The sequence below is a fragment of the Microtus ochrogaster genome, chromosome 8 (assembly GCF_000317375.1).
Source record: "Microtus ochrogaster isolate Prairie Vole_2 chromosome 8, MicOch1.0, whole genome shotgun sequence".
Classification (NCBI taxonomy): domain Eukaryota; kingdom Metazoa; phylum Chordata; class Mammalia; order Rodentia; family Cricetidae; genus Microtus; species Microtus ochrogaster.
Genome location: NC_022015.1, coordinates 10,205,703 through 10,225,839, shown reverse-complemented (window position 1 = coordinate 10,225,839; position 20,137 = coordinate 10,205,703). Strand labels below are relative to the sequence as shown.

Sequence of the window (20,137 nt, the reverse complement as noted above, 5' to 3'; positions counted from 1 at the left end):
CAAAAGAAGCCCACATAGTCAAGATCTTGCATTTGGAAGTCCATCTTAGAAGGAAATAAAGAATATCTTCATAGTTTAGTCACAGCTAAGCATCTTTTTAAATGGCTAAAAATAAATTACAATCCATAAAGGGAGAAAATGAGTCCATTTACCATGTCAGATTGGTGGTTACTGACCAGAAGCTCGGATAATGGACACCAAAGGTGAGCTGGAATAGGTTTATACAAACATGTTGGTTTGCCAGCGCTGATATAACTAAGAACCACACTCTGGTGGCTCGAACAAGAGAGGCTAGCTGTTCCCATAATTCTGGAAGGTACTGCTTGAGCCATGTGCCCCAGGAAGGCACACAGGAAAGGTCTGCTCCAAGCTTCTCTTAATTTCCCATGGTTTTCTGTCCATCCTTTGTCTTACAGGTGACTACCATCATCTGTGTGTGTTGTCTCTGTGTTCAAATCTGTTTCTCCTTTATAGTGACATCAGTCATATTGGATCAGGGTCCCTCTTCTCCAGAGTAGCTTTGTCTTGACTAACTACCTGTTACAAAACTGTTTAAAAATAAGGTCTTTCTAACACGCTTTGGAGTTGAAATTGAACATGGCAAATATGTTTGGGAGGGAACATAACCCCAGCAACATGTAATTGTTGAATGATTAATATCTGCGATATTGAAGGTCCTTTTGTTAGTAAGAAAAGAATAATGTCTAAAATGAAAAAAAATGAGCAAAATGAATCGGACAGGATTTTCACAGACAATGGTGTATAAACAGCTGATAACCCTGAACAAATACCAGCTCTCGTCAGCAGTCAGGAAAACCCAAACTAAATTCCTTGATCAGTCACTCACCTGCTATGTTTTGAGTATGTGATGTCCCCAGAATGCTCACTGGGGGAAAACTGGGTCCTCAGCTGGTGGTGCTGCTTGGGAAAGTTGTGGAACTTCTAGGAGGAGAGACCTTGCTGGAAGAAACACATCACTCAAGTAGGCCCTCACTTCTGTCTTTTCTCCATCCATCCCCACCTCCCTCAGATGTCCTCCCTCAAATGGCTCCCATGCACCCCTCTCAAGTCGGTAGGCTCTTTTTCTTTGGTTATATTGCTCACATGCATGTAAATAGATAAATGTATGTGCATGCATGTACACATTCACATGTGCACACACACATACACACATGACGTGCTGATTTCCATTTTTGTTGGTGGTGTGTGTATGACTTCCAGGCTGATAGCTCCGAATTGGACAACCATTAAGGGGCCTCATCCCTGGGAGAGGCTAATTCTCCTTCTCTCAGCAATCAATAGTCCTTTGTCTAGGGTGGGATGAAATTACCCCCTCCCACATTAACGAGCCCATTGATATTGCGATTGTTCAGGTCCTGTTTATGCTGCCGTTTCGAGGAGAGACTGTCTCACAGCAGACTTCCTGATATTATGTCTCCTACAATCGTCCCACCTCGCCTTGCTCAGTGTTTCCTGAGCCACAGATGCAGGAGCTGTGGTGGTGTAGATGGAACCCCTGGTGTGGGCTTCCATGATGTGTTCATCTCTGCCTTGTGTCCAGTGTGGTTTTCTATGAAGGCCTCCATCTGCCAGCAGATCGATACTTACACTGTCTGCCTAGAGGCAGACTATACCTATATTTTCTGTGGGTGTGTCTAAGATTTAGAACGCAGTAAGGAATTATGTTGGTCTAGCAAAATTTCAAGAGCAGACTCTTTTTCTATGGCCTGTTTCCTCACTAGCCCCAGAAAGCTGGCTAGGTTTCCAGTACCTGGGATGATTTCCCTCCTGTTGAGTGGGCATTGGGTCCAGTTAGACAGCTGTTGGTGCCCACTGACGTGGGAGTGCCACTCTCTGCACCTTTATTCATATCTTACCACTCTAGTACTTGTGGAGGTTCATAGATGCTGCAGCGGGTAGGACTGTTTCATTGCCTCCCTCCCTTGGCAGCTTGGCTACTGTTTTCTGGAACCTTGGAAGCTAGGCTGCAGGAAAAGTCTTTCAGGTCTGATCGAGCTCCAGTCATCAGAGCCTTATGTCCTAAGGGTGTGGTGTCTTCAGCAGTAGGGGCTGACCTTCAACCCCTGAGAGGCAACCAGGGGCTACATTGAAAATCTCTATTTTTGGGGGGGAGGGGATCTCTTGGATTACCGTGAGCAACCTTTGAAAGGTTGTACCCTGTTTGTGTCATACTAGGGATTTTGTTAGACTGTGGTTCTTACGGGGAACTTTGTCAGCTCAAATGTCTTAACTTCCATAAATATATATAAATATATATATGAATATACTTATGCACATATATAAAATATATACTTTAAACATATTTATGTAAGATATATGTGATATATCATATGTATGTGTGCCTTAATGTATATGTTTGTACATACATACATACTAACATGCATTGTGTGTCATTTTAAGTAAATATAAAATAATGTGATTCTGTGAGTCTTTATTCAGCAACTTCAGCGTGACTTGTCCACCCTTCTCCTTCTGTGCTGAGCTCTGTCCCATTTTCCCAACTGGAGCCCCACCCCTGGTGTTATTCCATTTCTTAGGTGTTACAATGTGATCATCAGCTTCATGTTCCTGCTGCCTTGCCTTCCCTGCTGGCAGACTGTGTCCCCTTGGAACTGTAAGCTGGAATAAACCTCTGAAATTGCTTTGGCCAGGTATAAAGTTACTAATACCTCACTGGGCAAGAATGATGACAAGCTTGACAGTGGCAAAAAAATCCAGCCCATTGTATCGTCACCCGCATTGTGGGCGTGGAGAAGACGTTGGCCTTAATGGAAAGTCAGAAGCCAGTGGTTCTGAACAGAGGAAAGAGGGGATTCCTCTCCCGTGCATGGGTTTGCTTTCTATAGTTTCACTTACCAGGGCCAAACACGGTCTAAGTCTATACGTGGAAAATTATAGTGTTGGTTTCTTACTGTGCCTAACTTGTAAATTTAGCTTTCCTGAGGTAAGCATGTATAGAGAAATTGTGGCAGGTATTGGCTTCACTGTTACCTGTGCTTTCGGGTACCCACTGAAAGTTGGACCATATCCCCCAGACGTGTGTGATAGAGGGAACCAGTGCACATTAAATTGACACATGACTAGATAGTTCTGTCCGCTAATTTCCTTGTCGCTGTGACAAAACACGGAACTTAGAAGGTTTCTTTTGGCTCACAGTTCAGATGTGTAGACTATCATGGCAGGGACAGTGTGGTGGCTGGAACATCTTGGTCCATGGTGGTCAGTGCTTGCAGCTGGTCACATCACTCCTTACCCTGGCACCAGAAGCAGATAAAACCTTCAAGGCCTACCGCAGTGAACTGCTTCCACCAGCTAATCCCCTTGTCCCAAAGATTCCATAGTCTTTCCAAACAGCCCTGAGAGCTGGACCAGTATTCAGACACACAAGCCTGTAGGGGATGTTTCAGATCCAAGTCATGACAATAGTCAATTGGAGAAATGCGACAGTCATGTTAGAAGTCGCCATGATCTTGCAACCATTTGTTAAAGCATTAACACCCTTCTCTAGTATCTGCTGGACACATAGATTCACATCTTGTACGCTGGAGGCCAGAAAGTTAGCTTACCCCTTTCGGCAATCAATCCTCCAGTTCATAGTAAATGTCAAAAACTACCTTACTGCCGGGCGGTGGTGGCACACGCCTTTAATCCCAGCACTTGGGAGGCAGAGGCAGGCGGATGTCTGTGAGTTCGAGACCAGCCTGGTCTACAAGAGCTAGTTCCAGGACAGGCTCCAAAACCACAGAGAAACCCTGTCTTGAAAAAACAAACAAACAAACAAACAAAAAAAACTACCTTACTGTTTCTTGAGCCAACTATCTTACTTCAGGTTTTTATGGGATACAATCATTAAAAAATAAATCCTAACTATTCCATTGAGGTCATTACAAACAACTGGATGGGGCCGGGGGCCTGGGAACATTTATCACCACACAAGCATGATTAGATCCCTAGGACCCATGTTAATGCCCAGTGGGCACGGCAGTGCACCTGTAACTACATTGCACTGACTCGAGACAGTGGATCCCCAGGGCAAGCCAGCTAGCAAGATCAGCTGTACCTGTGAGCTGTGGGTTTTATCAAGAGATCATCCTCAATGAATAATGTGAAGAAGGGCAGAGGAAGACTCCCTATGTCATCCTCTGGCCTACACACACGCACGCACACGCACACACACACACATACACACACATACACACACACACACATACACACACACACACACACACACACACGGGCACGGGCATGCACGCGCTCTGTATACACATGTGAATGAACACATACACATACCACATACAACCTAGGTATCAGACTACACTGTTAGATTAAGGCTGATGTACAGCTAGGTCATTACATGGAAAATATGTGTTTAAAGTTTACTACAAGAAAATTTCGGAATCGGCTTGTGTCCTCAGGGTGACTGTGTAAATACATGCAGGTGTGTTGACGGAGGCGGGAGGAATAAAGGGCACATTGATGAAGGGTGTAAAATGCTGGGTTTTTAAAAATGTATCTTATAGTTACAAAAATGTATTTTTATGTAAAATGGATTTTGCTTTTTTAGAAATCATTTTCTTTAGAAAGGTTGCTTTTTACAGTAAATTAGGAAACAAAGATTTCTCCGGGGAGGTCAGAATAAAAGCCGAGGGGGCCTGCAGAGCAGCTGTGTTCGGGGCCCCATTAAAAGTGTGTGCACACTTGTGAAGCCTTAGCGAGGTGAGCATGAGCAGAAGGAGCATTTAGAAGCACTTCAAAGACAGCCTGTGAGGAGAGAGCCCGCCTCTTGTTTCCCCGGAAAATGTCCTTTGTCCCAGATGCTTTTCTTTGATTTTCTTTTTATTGATTAGAGCTTGACTGTATTCAAAGGCTGCAGGAGAGGATTTGCGTTTTCTTTTTTCTTTTTTTTCCTTTCGGCCTGGGTGGAGAGCTACAGCATTTGCACAAGCAGGGCTGCCAGGGAGCTGGCAGAGGGGGCTCTGGATTTGCTTGAGTAATTTACAGACGGTCTATTTTGGGTCTCCCTAGCCCACCCCACGTGGCACTACTCAATTAAGCTCATCGGGCTTTTATAAAAAAGGAAATGAGGCTTGTTTATTTGTGACATCTCCCCTAAAAGGGAAAAGAGAGAAATGATTCCCTCGCTCAGTTCCTCCTTCATCTCAGCTTCCAGCTCCTAAGGCTGGAAAGAACAGGTGGCAACAGTGTCGTGACCTCTCTGGATCTGAGATGTGACAGTGGGGGGCCTGCGTAGCTTGTTCTCAGGATCCCCCAGACTGGAGTGGTGTCTGGTGCCATGAGTATTGCTTAGCTTACAGTGCAGTCACATTCCCACAGATCCACCAGGAATTAGAAATATCAGAAGCTGAAAACCTATCTCACCTGCCTGCTGCAGCCTGCACGGTCATTGACTCTGCTGTGGTGAAGGTGTGATCCTCATTGGGGTGCTACTGGGAGGTGTTAGGGCCTTTAAGATGGGACATAGTAGGATGACTTTAGGCCACTAGGCTAGTGGAGATCTGCCATCGAAAAGACCCTGGACCTTTTCTCCTCCTCTCCTTTGCATTCCAGCTGTTCTGTGTGGTCCAGAGAAGGACCTATGGCAGATCTATGGTAGCTGTGCTTGGGGTTTCAAATGAGTGTGTTTATTAAGCACGTCGAAGGCATAAGGGCAGCAAGTAGCAGGTAGGCAGAAGCTATAGGTCAATGCTTATGTCATCTGATGGAGGTCTGAGAGAACAAACAGGGACACACCATCAAGGCTCACAAGCTCCCAACACAGCCCCTCTGTGGTCCTGCTTCTGGCTCCCATTCCCACCGCAGACATTTTTGTGCTCTGGGATGAATAGTGACCTCTGTTGGGGATGGTTTGTATTTCACTGCTCTCAAAGGCACAGTGTTTTCAGCCCCTATACTGGTTGCTGTTCTCTTTCCTCCATCTTAAAGATTTAGGGGGCAGAGTGCTCCAAGACAGGGATCTTTGGAGGACACTTAAGACCAACATGGTTTGATCTGAAACAGAGGGGAGAAGGTGCCAGCTTCCAGAACAAGCTTCTCAGTGAGTTTGAACAACACACGGCAATTCCCTAATACATTTCTGTTCCACCAGCTGCGATGTAAGTGGTTTTGTTCCACTATGAGCTGCGACTCTGATATGCTGCCTCACCACAGGCCCGGAGCAAAGGATCAGCCTATGGTGGGTTGAAACCCCCATAAACCTTTTCTCTTTGTAAGTTGATTGTCTCAGGCATTTAGTTAGAATGACAGAAATGCCACCTAACCTTCCAAACGTCATAGTTTAGTAGCACAGCACAGCTGTGTCCTTTTGTGGCTGGTGGAAGCTGTATTCACTGTTCACACAACATTGCAAGAGAGAAAGCTCACATAGCCCCAGCTCAGGCGATGACCAAAATTCTCAATTCAAAGAAGACGTGGAAGAAATTCCAAGTTGAATCATTGTAAGTTAGAGACTACCCTTAGCGTGCCATGTGTGTCCCAGGGTAGCTATGAATGTGGCCTGACTCATTTGGAAATGGCATTGTTTCAAAAGATTGGACATTTCTGTTCTATATAGGAGTGAACAGGTGGCGTTGTGCTGTCCTTTATGGGGAACACGAAGACATCTGGTAAGGACAGAGTGCCACACAGGCTATAAAACAAGGCTGCGCGATAGAGGGACCAGGCTGACTTTAATTCGATGGGAAAGCTTAGATGAGAAGGTGACATTTGAGATTCCCTGGAAACTGCAGGACCCCTGCACCTTAAGTTCCCTGGAAACTGCAGGACCCCTGCACCTTAAGTTTTCCTTTGTTCGTTGTGTGTGTGCGTGCATGTGTGTCTATCTGTGTCTGCCTGTGTTTTTCTCTCTGCATGTATGAGCGTGTATGGAGTATGTGTATGCACATGTCTGTGTGGACACATGCACATGGAATAAGGCATCCGGTGTCCTGTTCATCACTCTTGGCCTCGTTCCCTTGAGACAGGGTCTCTCACCGAACCTGGAGCTGGGCTGGTAGCCACCAAGTCCCAGCCCTCCTTTCTCTCCCCATTAACCCCACACACAGCACTGGAGTCACGGACAGGTATGTGGCCATATCTATCTTTTTATTACATGAATGCTGGGGTTTTGAACTCAAGTCCTTATGCCTGGGCAGCAAACCATCTCCCCATCTCCCCCAGGCCCCAGCTTTCTAATGTCTCAACACTTCCTTTGGAGTTATTTGTGACGTATCATACTCTTGCCCCTAAGATACGCATCTTTCTTGTTTGAAATAGAGATGGGTCCCACCTGCTTCTGCAGGGGTCCACAGCACACACCTGTTCTGCCTGCGTGGGAAGACATCCTTATCTTTCCCGCTGACCAACCCAACAATAACAACTTGAAATCGCCTGGGGTGAGGTTATTTATAAAGGAAGGTCTTAATTTATTTTTTAAAATCTAAGCTACTGACTGTCTCTGCTACTTTATTATTAGTAACAAGTTATTTGGAACTTTGTGTTACAAATCTCAAGAATTCAAGACCTGAGCATGAAAGGGCAATGGAACTCAAGCAAAGGACCCCCAGGGTTCTATCTATCTGTGTTTGGGAGGCAACTTCCCTGAAATGTTTTTCTTTCTTTCTTTTTTTTTTCTTTTTTTAAAATTTATTTATTAAAGATTTCTGCCTCCTCCCCGCTACTCCCTCCCTCATCAGCCGGAAGAGCAGTCAGGGTTCCCTGCCCTGTGGAAATTAATGATAAAGAAAAATTCTGAAATGTTTTTCTACAACAGGATAAGCTAAACAAAATCCTACCTCCATTTTAAGACCTGTCCCCAGTTCATCCTTCTCCAGGAAGCTTTGGTGGCCACATCCTGCTGAGTTGAGTGTGGATCAAACTTCAAGCTCTCTAGTGTGCCACAGGCCTTATGACACCCATTTAAATGGAGGTTAAGATCACATCATATAAATGTGGCCATTTTAAAGTCTATAGTTACTGGCATTGGTACTCTCAGTGGAGTACAACCATAATTTCTACCTAATTCCAGAACATTCCGTCACTCAGACAAGGCTTTGTATCCCTGACAAGGTCGCCCTGCATTCCCGCTCTTTCAGAGCCTGGAAAGCGTCCCTGTGCTCTCTATACCCAGATTCCTGCAAAGAGCCTAAGGAAGGAAGGGTTGTTAGGCTCATCGCTTGAGCTCTCAGACCATCATGGAGGAAAGGCGTGATGGCAGGGGAGAGAGGCAGCTGGTCACGTTGCATCTGTATTCAGGGAGGAACACAATGAATTTTGGTCCTCAGCATGCTGCATCCTGTTTCTGTGTATTCAGTCTGGGACCCCAGCCCATGGAATGGTGCACCCCGTATTCAGGGTGGGTCTTCCCTACTCAGGTAAACATCCCCACAGACACACCTAGGACTGTAGCTCATAGGCGACTTTAAACACCCTCAAGTGGACCGTCAAGGTTAACCACCACAGTTTGGATGTTCTGTATGTTCACAGGATCATAAAGCACATGATTTTTTTGTGTCAAGCATGTTTTCCAAGTTCATCTGTGTAGCAGACAACTTGCAGACGTTAGTTCTGTCCTTCTGCCTTGTGGCTTCTGAGCTGCCTCTCCTCGTGTTTTCTGCTCTGTAGATCCATTTATTCATCTTGACGGTAGCCATGTAGGTAGACATGCATTCCCTGGGGCTGTGACATGTTTTTCCCCTATTATCCCCCAGTAGACTATGTTTGGCTTGATGAATGTCTATTATTACCCCTTAACTGTCAAGAAAATCATGCGAGATTAAAGCCAGGAGCTGAGCTTGCACCCTGCCTGTCATCCCTAACCTGAACTGCATGGTTCCAATGGATTCTTTCATTTAAAACGCGGGGGCCTCTGGAGTTGCTGGAAGGACAGAATTACAGCCACACACGGGACGGGGCCTGGCCTGTGCTGCTGTCTTACTGACAGCTTGCTGTGGTGGTCACGACCATGACACCCCCTGGGCGGAGATCCAGGAACTATTGAATGAAGCTTGTTAAATGAATCATCAAGCCTGCTGTTCAGTTGGCCTGCTCTTTAGTTCTCGCTAACTGCCCCCCAGGCGGCACACTGATCACTCCTGTGATGAGCAAGCAGCAGAGCAGCTGGATCGATGCGCATACTTCCCCGGAAGGACAGGAGTGGATGCTGTGGTATTGGTGTGGGGGTGAACCTGGGAAGAAGAGGGAACAGTAAGCTTAGAGCCTACACAAGCAAGAGGATAAAAGAGCTTTGCTTTATTTAAGACAAGAAACCACCAGAAAGGGGATGAGTCCAGGAAGCTGCCTCAGAAGGTCCAGTTGGTGTCCCGGATGAGGGAATCAGCAGGCCTCTTGAAGGTGGTCTCCTGAAGGCCTCTTGAAGAAAGGTCTTGAGAGGTTCCTGGGTACTGAGGATTCAGGCAGTGGCCTCCTATCCCTTCCCACTTCATATAAGAATGGCCAAGGCTGAGCCAGGCTCCCATGGGGACAGCCACTGAGCAGCTTGCCATGGCTCACATGGATGTCTCTAGAATCTGGCTATGTCACACCCCAGCCTTCATTTTGTTCTTTAAACACACCAAGCTTCTTCTTTCATGTTTAGGCAGCTTGACTGACTGAGCTATTAATCCCTCCCAGAACCACCCAGTCCACATAGAAGGCATCGTGAGCTGAGAAGCTTGTAGGTTTTAGAAGGAATGAGGGAGGTGTTGCTTGGGGTTTTAAACCTGGGAAGAGGAAAATTCATGAGGACCTAGATGGCTTCCCTTGGCCTGGCTCCTGTGGAACCTCGGCCTTACTGACAGGAAGACAGATGCACCTGTGGGGTCAGATGCTAAGGATGCTGCACCCTCCAGGCCCCTAAGGACCAGCAGGAGGCCACGAGCAACTATGTCAAGGGCCCTGGGCTTTTCTTCTGACCCAGGGTACCCAGTTCAGATTTCCTGTCTTGATAATCTGACCAACCAGGCCAGGGTAAGAGAAACCTGGAAAGGCAAAGATAACCGGGGGACACAACCTGACAAGGGCAGGGCTCACCAAACTGGTAGTGGGGGTGTTAAGAAAAAAAATACCCAATGGCAGTTTTTTCCCAGTCCTGAGGTCAAACCCTTATATTTGCTAGGCAAATGCTCTACCACTAAACTACATCTCCAGTTCCATCAGAGACTGTGTGTATGTGTGTGTGCGTGCACATACATACAAGTGGGTGCACACATTTGTGGGTGTACATGTTTGTGTGGGTATGTGCTTGTTTGTAGGTGTGTATATGCTGTGTGTATGTATATGTGTACATGCTTGTGTGTATTTTTATGGGAAAGCATGTGTGTATGTATATGTATTTGTGTGTGGTATGAATGTTTATATGTGTATATTTTGTGTTTGTGTGTATTTACATACTTGTGTAGGTATACACATGTTTGTGGGTCTGCATGTTTATATGTGTACATATCTGTGTGTATATGGGTGTATGCATGTTTATGTTGTATGCATGTGTCTGCATATATTTGTGTGTGTGCATTGTATACATGTTTTTGTAAGTGTGTATATGTGTGTACATGTTGATGGTTACACATGTATGTATGTGCAGTTTGCATGTTTGTGGGTGTATACGTTTGTGTACATGTGTACATGTTTGTAGGTATGCATGTTTGTATATGTACATATTTTTGTATACATGGGTGTGTACATGTTTGTGTGTATATATTTGTGGGTGTGTACATGTTGGTGTGGATGTGTACATGTGTGACGAGTATATATATGATTGTGATGTACATGTTTGTATGTGTACATATTTGTGTAGATGTGTGTGTATGTGTTTTATGTACATGCATGTGTGTGTGTTTCTGTGAAGATGTACATGTTTGCATGGGTATATATTAAATATTTTTTTCATTCACTCTCTACCTTATTTTTTAGACAGGACCTCTCTCTGAACCTAGAACTCATGAGTTCAGCTAGGGTGACCTGTCTGCCAGGGAGCTCCAGGGAGCCTCCTGTCTCTGCGCTCCCCCAGCCCCTAGCACTGGAGTGGCTGTGTACCACCACACCCAGACTTCATGTGGGTGCTGGGTATCTAAGCACATATCCACAGGCTGGTGCAGAGATGCTTTATCGACAGAAACGTCTTTCCAGCCCCCAAATGGCACTTTAAAGCACTCAGTCAGGCTGGGCGGTGGTGGCGCACTCTCTTAATCCCAGCACTTGGGAAGCAGAGGCAGGCGGATTACTGTGAGTTCAAGGCCAGCCTGGTCTACAAGAGCAAGTTTCAGGGCAGGCTCCAAACAATGCTACAGAGAAACCCTATCTCGAAAAACCAAAAGAAAAAACAAGCACTCAATCAGGCTTAGTCAGGACATCCTGACGGCATCGGGAGCATAGCAATGAGACTTTGTAGAGGGGCAGAGCTTGGGCTCAGTCCTTACCTGGAATATTACTGAGGGAGGGTGACTCCGAAGGAAGAGGGGCTCTGTCTAAATCAGCCTTGCTGAAGACAGGCTAGGCGACTGGGATGGTGGGAGAGGAGGAACCTGAGACAGTGACAACTCAGATATTGACAGCAAGGGTTTGGGGCCAGCAAGAGTGCTCAGTGGGGAAGGGTACCCCCACAAACTACTACATAAATAAAATAAAATATAATGAAAAAGTAAGGGAGGGGCTCTTGGTAAGTGAAGTGAGCAGGACTTGGGTAAAAACTGGCTTCCCACAGTAAGTGCCCAGATGGGCCCAGGATAAAGTCTGTCCAAGCAAAGAACCTTCATCAGTTGCCAAGTGGGCACTTGGGCCCGGCACCAGCAGACCTTCCTGTTTTTCAAGCAAAGCAATTTTTTTAAATGTGAACTAGTTTTCTCTTTAAAAGTACATAATGATTAGTAACTGTCTGCTTGAATATGATATGAGCCAAACAAAATACACCCATGGACTACAAGTTTGAAATCTGTAGTTAAGTGTGAGGTGGTTTCTTGTTTATGGGTTAACTTGATCCAGCCAGGAATCTGGTTTTGTTGTTTTGTGTTTGAGACAGGGTTTCAGTGTGTAGCCCTGGCTGGCCTGGAACTTCCTATGTAGATCAACTTGGCCTCAAACTCATCGAGATCTGCCTGCCTCTGCCTCTCACATTCTGCCATTAAAGGCACACACCACCATGTCCAGGCCATATAGAAGTCTTTTTGTGATAAATATTGTTTTAGAATTGCCACTTGCAATCAGTTTGCTGAAAGGGGTAGAGGACTTGGATGGATGCAGGCATGCATGTATGCATGAGTAGGTGAGTGGGAGGATGCATGCATGCATGCATGCATAAGTAGGTAGCTGGATGGTCAGGGGGATGGATGAGACATCTTTAGAGACACATTCTGAAATATTATTAATAAAAAGGTGTATGTCTAGGAGTTACTCCAGAATCACATGGGGTTGAATGAAGATGTCGACATCTAGATTGATTACGAGGTAAACCCTGAATCTGAGATATGGTATAGATTGAGATTCCTTGGACGTTTTTGACTCCTAATATGCCTGGAAGCTGACAGTACTAAGAATACTTATTTTAGTGCCGTGATCACCTAGCGATGCTTTTGGGGGTTAAACAGGATAAATTATATCCTACTTGAGATTTAATTTAAAACATTTAGCTAATTTTATTGTGAATAGAGGCAAGTATAGATAAAGCACCATTTGGTAAAAGTTTATAATTACTGAAGGTGGGCAGTGGGTACATGGGGAATGACTCTCTACTCTGAAGTGGCGGACGTTTTTTTTACAATTTTTTCAAATAGAGGCATGAAAATAAGGACTCCTATTTTCTAGGCAGCATAGAGCCATCCATCCTGGGTACTTGTGTAAACTTTTCATAGCCCAGAGATAGCCCTGACATAGAGGGAGAGTATGTTCTTTGGTAGGAGAGGCAATGTGCTGAGCACAGTTGTGGTAAGGGGTGGACTCTGTTGTTAGCTACAGGTTAAGAACGATATCTTTCTCAGGTAGCTCTCTGCTATGTAAAAAGCCTTCCATAATTTGTCTTGTCTAAACTACATCTTCCCAGCCATGTGACTTTGGGCTGAGCCTCATTTTCACCACCTACTAAACGAATGCTGTTGCCTCTGGGATTCATCATGAAGACTAAACTGGCTGTTCCATGTGAAGCACTTAGCACCGTCCTTGGCCGTCACTTCTGTTGTTGTGACAGTGGTTGTTATTGTTGCTGTTAAATGTCCTAAGAGCAGGCAACACTTTTTGGGATAGACAAGAAAATAATTGGATACAGAAACTAAAAGAAGTCAAACCATGGCTTAGTCGATGAAGCGCTTGTATTCCTGACGATCCGAGTTCAACCCCCATAAAAATTCTGGGCATGGTAGCACATGCCTGTAATCTCAACATTGGGGAGGCAGAGACAGGAGGATCCTGGGGCTCACTGGCCAGCCAGTCTAGCCTAGTTGACGAGCTCCAGACCGATAAGATCCTGTCTCAGAAGAGGTGGATGCTTTCATGAGGATGACACATTTGTCTGTCTTTTTGCTTTCATGCAAACTTACACACGTGCACATAAAGGTGTTGTTCCCCCATGTCCATGCATGCACACACGCGTACAAAAGAAAAAAGTCCAAGAAAGAAGCACCCGTTGTCAACTGACCCACCCGCAGCCACCGTACAGGGGACACAAAGGAGGAGGACTGACAAAGCGACCGTCTGATGATTCTCTTTCCTGCAGAACGAAGTGGAGCTGGGGGAGCTGCTTCTGTCTCTAAACTACCTACCAAGTGCTGGGAGACTGAATGTGGACATCATTCGAGCCAAGCAGCTCCTGCAGACCGACGTGAGCCAGGGTTCAGGTATGTCACAATCCCATCATCCTCCACATCTCTAAGGGGTTCTCTGTTGTTTGAGGGACCCAGTGTGTGTGTGTGTGTGTGTGTGTGTGTGCTTGCACACACATGCGTGCGCATGTGCGTGTGTGTGTCCTGGATGCTATCGATGGTGCACAGCTTAAGGGTGTCCATATAAGGGCGGACAGCATCTAGAACTAGAATACTCATTCAAAAAGAAAAAAAATAAGTGATCAGCTATGTCTTAGGATGAAACAGTTCATTGTGGGAGCCCTATCACACACATGACCGAGTATGATAACTTCTGAAATCCATCTTCCCTTTGAACTTGGGAGCCACTGAGAAGCAATTTGCTTTTTCCACGTCCTATGCCTGTAATTCAGATGCCATGCTCTAGGCTGCGGAAGTGCACAAGTGACTTGGCACTCTGATCAAGGAAGGTGGGCCCAGCCTGAGGCAGGGTTTTGCAGCTCGTTTCCTGCGTACCATAATTCTTTATAAATCCCAGCTCTGAAAGAGCTATTGTGATATCTACTTTCTAGCAAAAACTGGTTCAAACACATTTAACAAAAAGCCCAGATTCCATTCCATCTTCTTCGGTGACAGCCGAGGATGCTATTGTAACTGAAACCATCCTGGGCTTCCTCGCTTCAGCTCAGATCCAATAGCCAAAGGAAGTTCTTTACAGTGAGATGACAGCTGAACCTAGATTGCACCTTGTAGTCTGGAAAGCCACACTAGAAAGTAGAGACTTCAAGAGGGCTGAAGGAGCACTTCTGTGGCTGGAGGAGCACTTCTGTGGCTGGAGGAGCACTTCTGTGGCTGGAGGAGCACTTCTGTGGCTGGGGGAGCACTGCCGTGGCTGGGGGAGCACTGCCGTGGCTGGAGCATTCCAACTCACCACAATGGAGAGGCAGGATGCTCTTCAGAAGGAAGTCAAACTGCCTGACATAAAATGTGTCTGTGCAGCTTGCAAAGTTGGCATGGAGAAGTTACTTAACCTTTGTATATCTCAGCTTCATTGTCTAGAAAACTGTACAATGATAGTGTTTATCTCACTGGCTTGCTTATAGAAACATTAACTTCAGTCACCTGTGCACATGCCTTTCTAAACTAAAATGACCAAAGCATGGCAATTCTAGTTCTACCTTTGTTCTTCTCCTGTGTATAAGCTGTGAGCCCACCACCCTGCGAATGGTTTTCTGCTTTGGGTAGCCTCCAACCCGGTTCTGCCTCCACCAGCTAGATCTTGAGAAAATCATCCCTTGTCTTTAAATCTACAGTTTCCCCATTTGTGAAGTGAACACAATGCCTAAAACATGGGAAGGAGTTCCGTGAGTGCTGGATGTGTGAGGGAAGAGAAAAAGGAATCAGCAGATAAGAAGACAGCTGTGGAAATGATGGGCGGATGCATGGGAGAATGGTTAAGAAAAAGCAGGGTAGATTAATGCCTGGATTAATAAGTGGATGAATGGTTAGATGAAGGAATGAATCAGTGGGTAGACTGATAGAAAAATAAAAAGAGCTCAGTAGTAGAGCCCCTGCCTAGTATGCAGGGTGCCCTGGGCTCTTTCCCCAGCACTGCAACTGTATAGAGATGGGGAGGGGATGGGTGGCTATTCTGTTCCATAGATAATAACTTTGATGGAGATGGATGGACAGATGGATGGATGGATGGATGGATGGATGGATGGATGGATGGGTGGATGGGTGGGTGGGTGAAGAATGGTGAATGGTGAGTGTATTAATGACTTGATGGATAGATGGGAAATGGATGGGCAAAAGAGTAGATGAGTGCTCATATAGATGGATGGATGAATTCGTTGAGATAGGCAAAAACTGGGTGGATGGATGGACAGACGGACGGATGGACAGACGGACAGGAGAACAGGAGAACAAGAGGATGGCTGGGAAGTTAAAGAGATGAGAGATGACTAGATTCTGTTTCCTTATCTCCAGTGTTCTATAATGTTATATCCAATCCTCAGACCCGTTTGTAAAAATCCAGCTGGTACATGGACTCAAGCTTGTGAAGACCAAGAAGACGTCATTCTTAAGAGGCACAATTGACCCTTTTTACAACGAATCCTTCAGCTTCAAAGTTCCCCAGGAAGAACTGGAAAATGCCAGCCTAGTATTCACAGGTAAGGTGACATCCTAGACCCCAAGGAAGCCCTGGTGAGGAATGTTCAGCTTGTTACATAAAAACTGAAGGCATCTAGAGAGAGTTATGCCTAAGAATTTGGTGTCTGCCCTTCAACTACCTAGATTTGAACCCACTCCCTATCCATGAACTTGGACAACACCTATAAACCCTAAACACAATTGTTATGTAATTGTCAGAAATCTAACTCAAGCTGGATTCCTTGAAACTACCACATAAGTTACTTAGCTCCCCAGGGCCTCTGTTTTTTCATCTATAAAATATGAATAATATTAGCTCTTGTGTTATAGGTTTACTGTATCGAGTAAATGATTTATGACCCTTGAATAATATCTGATCCATATTATGTCAGATTTGTTGATGATGGTGTTGGTACTGATGATGGGGATGATGATAGTGATAGTGGTGGTACTGATGATGGGGATGATGATAGTGATGGTGGTGGTACTGATGATGGAGATGATGATAGTGATGGTGTTGGTACTGATGATGGGGATGATGATTCAAGTTGATGGGTTTAAATAAATAGAGAAGGTTGGGTGTTGGCTCACACCTTTAATCCCAGTATTCTGGAAGCAGAGACAGGTTGGTCTCTGAGTTCAAGACCAGCCTAGTCTACAAAGGGAGTTCCAGGAAATCCAGAGCTACACAGAGAAACCCTGTGTCAAAAAAAAAATCTTTTAAAAGATATCTTTATTTATTATATACACACACCAGAAGAGGGCATCAGATCCCATTGTAGATAGTTGTGAGCCACCATGTGGTTGCTGAGGATTGAAACTGGGACCTCTGGAATAGCAAACAGTGCTCTTAACTTCTGAGCCATCAATCCAGCTCTCAAAAAAAAAAAAAAAAGATTTAAGTGTGTGTGTGTAGAAGAAAGTGAGGTCACCTAACTCACAAAGGACAGGTGTAAAAGTCATAGAGAATATAATATTTAAGTACAGGTATCATGTGCTACTCTCTAGTAAAATTTAATTTGCTTTTCTGGGATATGATTGTGTTTAATTTTAGGGGTTATTAGTTATCTGTTACTGCATAACAAATCACCCTAAATTTTAGTAGCATAAATAAATGAACAAACCTTATGTCATAGCTCTTGTCACTTGAGAGCCTGGGCAAGGAGCTGGGGTTGAGGTCAAGCTAGAGTACTTGCCTAGCATACACGAGGCTCAAGTTCAATGCCCAGTACCATACAGAGCAGGTGTGGTGGTGCACACCTGTAATCCCAACACTCCAAGGTCAGCCTCAGCTACTTAGCAAGTTTGTAGACAGCCTGGGCTACATGAGGCCTTTTCTTAAAAACAAAACAAAAACCCAACTCAGGCAGAGCTCCGATGTGCTCTGTGGTTCTGGCTGGGCTGACGTTACCCTCCAGGAGTCCTGCTCTGGAGCAACTAGAAACTCTTCTGTGTAGATGCAGTCTAAGGTCCTTATCTCTTGCCCTGGCCAAAATCTGTATGAAATGCTGAGGAGATGGCTCAGTGGATAAAAGTCCTCTCTGTAGTAGCACAGGGTTCAAATCCTGGCACGTGTACCAAAACCATGCATGGCTGCAGGAACCTGTAACCTTAGTACTGGGGGGGCTCCTTGACAGTGGTCATCAGATTCTCAAGGAGGTGAATGAAATTCACCCTCCTCCTCTGGATTTCACATACACATGCACCAATACACACATGCGTGTGCTTGCGCGCGCGCGCACACACACACACACACACATACACACACACTGATGACATTTTCAAAGAATAAATGGAAAAGAACATTTTTGAAGTTATTCATGAATTCAACGAGTATGTATTAAACATGTTCTCCTTGCCCAGACACTGTTTCCAAGTGTTAAGGACAGAGCAGAAACCCAGTTGATCTTATCTGGGTCCTCAGGGTCACTTGGGCCTCTTTATAGCCATCACTCTACTGCTTGCTGTTCTGAAATTATCCATGAAGGTGTCAGGTTCCTTGGGAAACAAATTAATTATGAAGAAGCTTGCACTTAATTGCAGAGGGTTTCAAGCCCCCTGGAATCTCACACAGTCTGTAAGAAAAAGGTTTTCAAAGTGCAAGAGTGTGCACACACAGCCCCACCTCTCAGATGACCGTTTTCATTGGGCAGCATTATCAGCTCCATCAGAAAAGCACCCCCTTAATTGCATTTATTTATTCATGTGTGTGTGTGTGAACACTTGTATATCATGGTGTTGGTGAAGGGGAGCTTGATGGAGTCCATTCTCTCCTTCCACCATGTAAGTCCTGAGATCAAACTGAAGTTGTCAGACTTGGCACTTACCCACTGAGCTCTCTTGCTTGTCTGAGACCTGTGCTCTTGGCACACAAGAAAACATGCTTAACCATACAAGCGCCAAGGCTCGTGCTCCTCAGGGCCAGTGCCGCGGCAAATACTCACTCTGGAGGAAGTTAGCACTGCTCCTCACATCATGATGTCAGGGCTACTTACAGCGTCATCAGGGAGCTTGAGAATGTAGCCTGTGGTCATGCCTGATCCCCAGAGACTGGAGCAGAGTGCTGGGGCTGGGTATCGGCAACGAGTCCTCACCTCAGCAGTTTTGCTGCTAGGGTTTCAGCCAGCCATCATCAAATGACGTGCAAAAACACTCAGTGGAAAATCCCACAGACCATGTCCACAGGACCTGGAGGGCAGTCTAGAGACGTCAGTATTCTAGTTTATTAGTGGCTGGTGTTCATCTCTTACGCTGCTGTGCTTCTAAGTTAAACTCTATCATGGGTATGAATAGGAAAGAACATATAGAGGTGGACTGTGAGCTGTTTGGGGCATCCACTGGGCCTCTCAGCCTGTCTCCCCTTCGTCAGTAGGGATATTATAAAGTACTCCCAGCTATTTCTAATGCTTAGCTAGGCTAGGGTGCAGTCACAGCTGAGGGTGGGAACTACAACTGGCTGGCCTTTTACCTAAAGGACTCCGGCTGGAACAGTAGCAGAAAGGCAGGCAGATGAGTGGATTTGGATCTAGGCAAAGCCACAAGAGGTCCCATCCCATCTTCTCCCCCTACCCCACCCCTACCCATGCAGCTCCTCGGGTTCCTGACTTGCTTTGGAAAGAGTGTTCTTGCCTCCAAGCCAGAGATCTGAATTCCAGCGCAGCCCCGTGTTTCCAAACACTTCTCAGGGGAAGTCAGGTTGATCTGCAATTTAAGCATTTGCTGATACTCCCAGGGGAAACCTGTTATTAGCCTCGGGGCTGGGAGCTCTGAACAGTTTCTTTTCGTCGCAGGAGGATGTGTCTGCCCTGCAGTCAGGTGATTTTATTTTTCAGCTGAGGTTTAAAAAGAAAAAAAGAAAAGGGAAGTTTGCTTTCCCAACCTCGAAATGCGTGGTTCAGGACCTTTCTAGAAAATCCACAAAGGTTCTGCGGGAGGAGGGGCTGTGAGTTGGCCACTGTAGTGATTGGGAGGGAGAAGGAGGAAGAACAGTATAGAGAGGAAGAAGAGGAAGGAATTGATGGAAGAAGGAAAAATTAGGAGAGGCAGGGAAGAGAGGAAGAGAATCAGAAAGAAAAGGAAGGGAGGAAGGAGAGGGGAGGAAGGAAGGGACTCCATTTAATCTTCACAAACTTAGAAATAGAACTCTATTGCCATCCACCAATTCTACATCTCTGTGTAGAAAACGGGTAGGGAATCTATAGGAACTGAAAGCAGAGGCCCGGATGTCTGTGTCCCTGTGTTCCCAGCACTTCAAACAGCTAGAAGGGGAACCCCCCGTGTCCAGTGATGGACAGAGGGCAAAGAGAATCTGGCCTGTCCAGACCAAGAAATGTCCAGTAGACCTAAAAAGGAAACTCATCAGATGCCGGCTACAACATGAAATCGTGTGCTGTAGAATGTGCCAGTCAAAAAAGGACAAGCAGAATGGGGAGCAGTCAAAATCTATGAGAATGGGGTCTCTGGGGTTGACAGCAGGGTACACAGGGAGCTGCTTTTAATGGTGGGGAATTTCACTTTGGGAAGACAACAACAACAACAACAACAACAATAATAATAATTCTATACTCTGGGCATGGTATCACATGCCTGTAAGGCATCATATGGAACCCCTGCTCTGGCTCCCAGAGTACCTGCTGCAGAACCTGCCCAGGACACAGACATCCAGCATCCCATTAATAATA

General features: G+C 45.6%; 1 protein-coding gene across 2 annotated transcripts in view; it reads left to right on the top strand.

Annotated features, from left to right (window-relative positions):
• Syt17 (synaptotagmin 17) overlaps positions 1-20,137 on the top strand; it is a 67,716-nt gene that overhangs the window by 24,705 nt on the left and 22,874 nt on the right. For both annotated transcript variants that reach the window (XM_005351049.2, XM_005351050.2), the window contains exons 6-7: positions 13,718-13,838; positions 15,821-15,976. In XM_005351049.2, the coding sequence (XP_005351106.1) occupies positions 13,718-13,838; positions 15,821-15,976 (277 nt within the window). The remainder of the gene's footprint in view (positions 1-13,717; positions 13,839-15,820; positions 15,977-20,137) is intronic.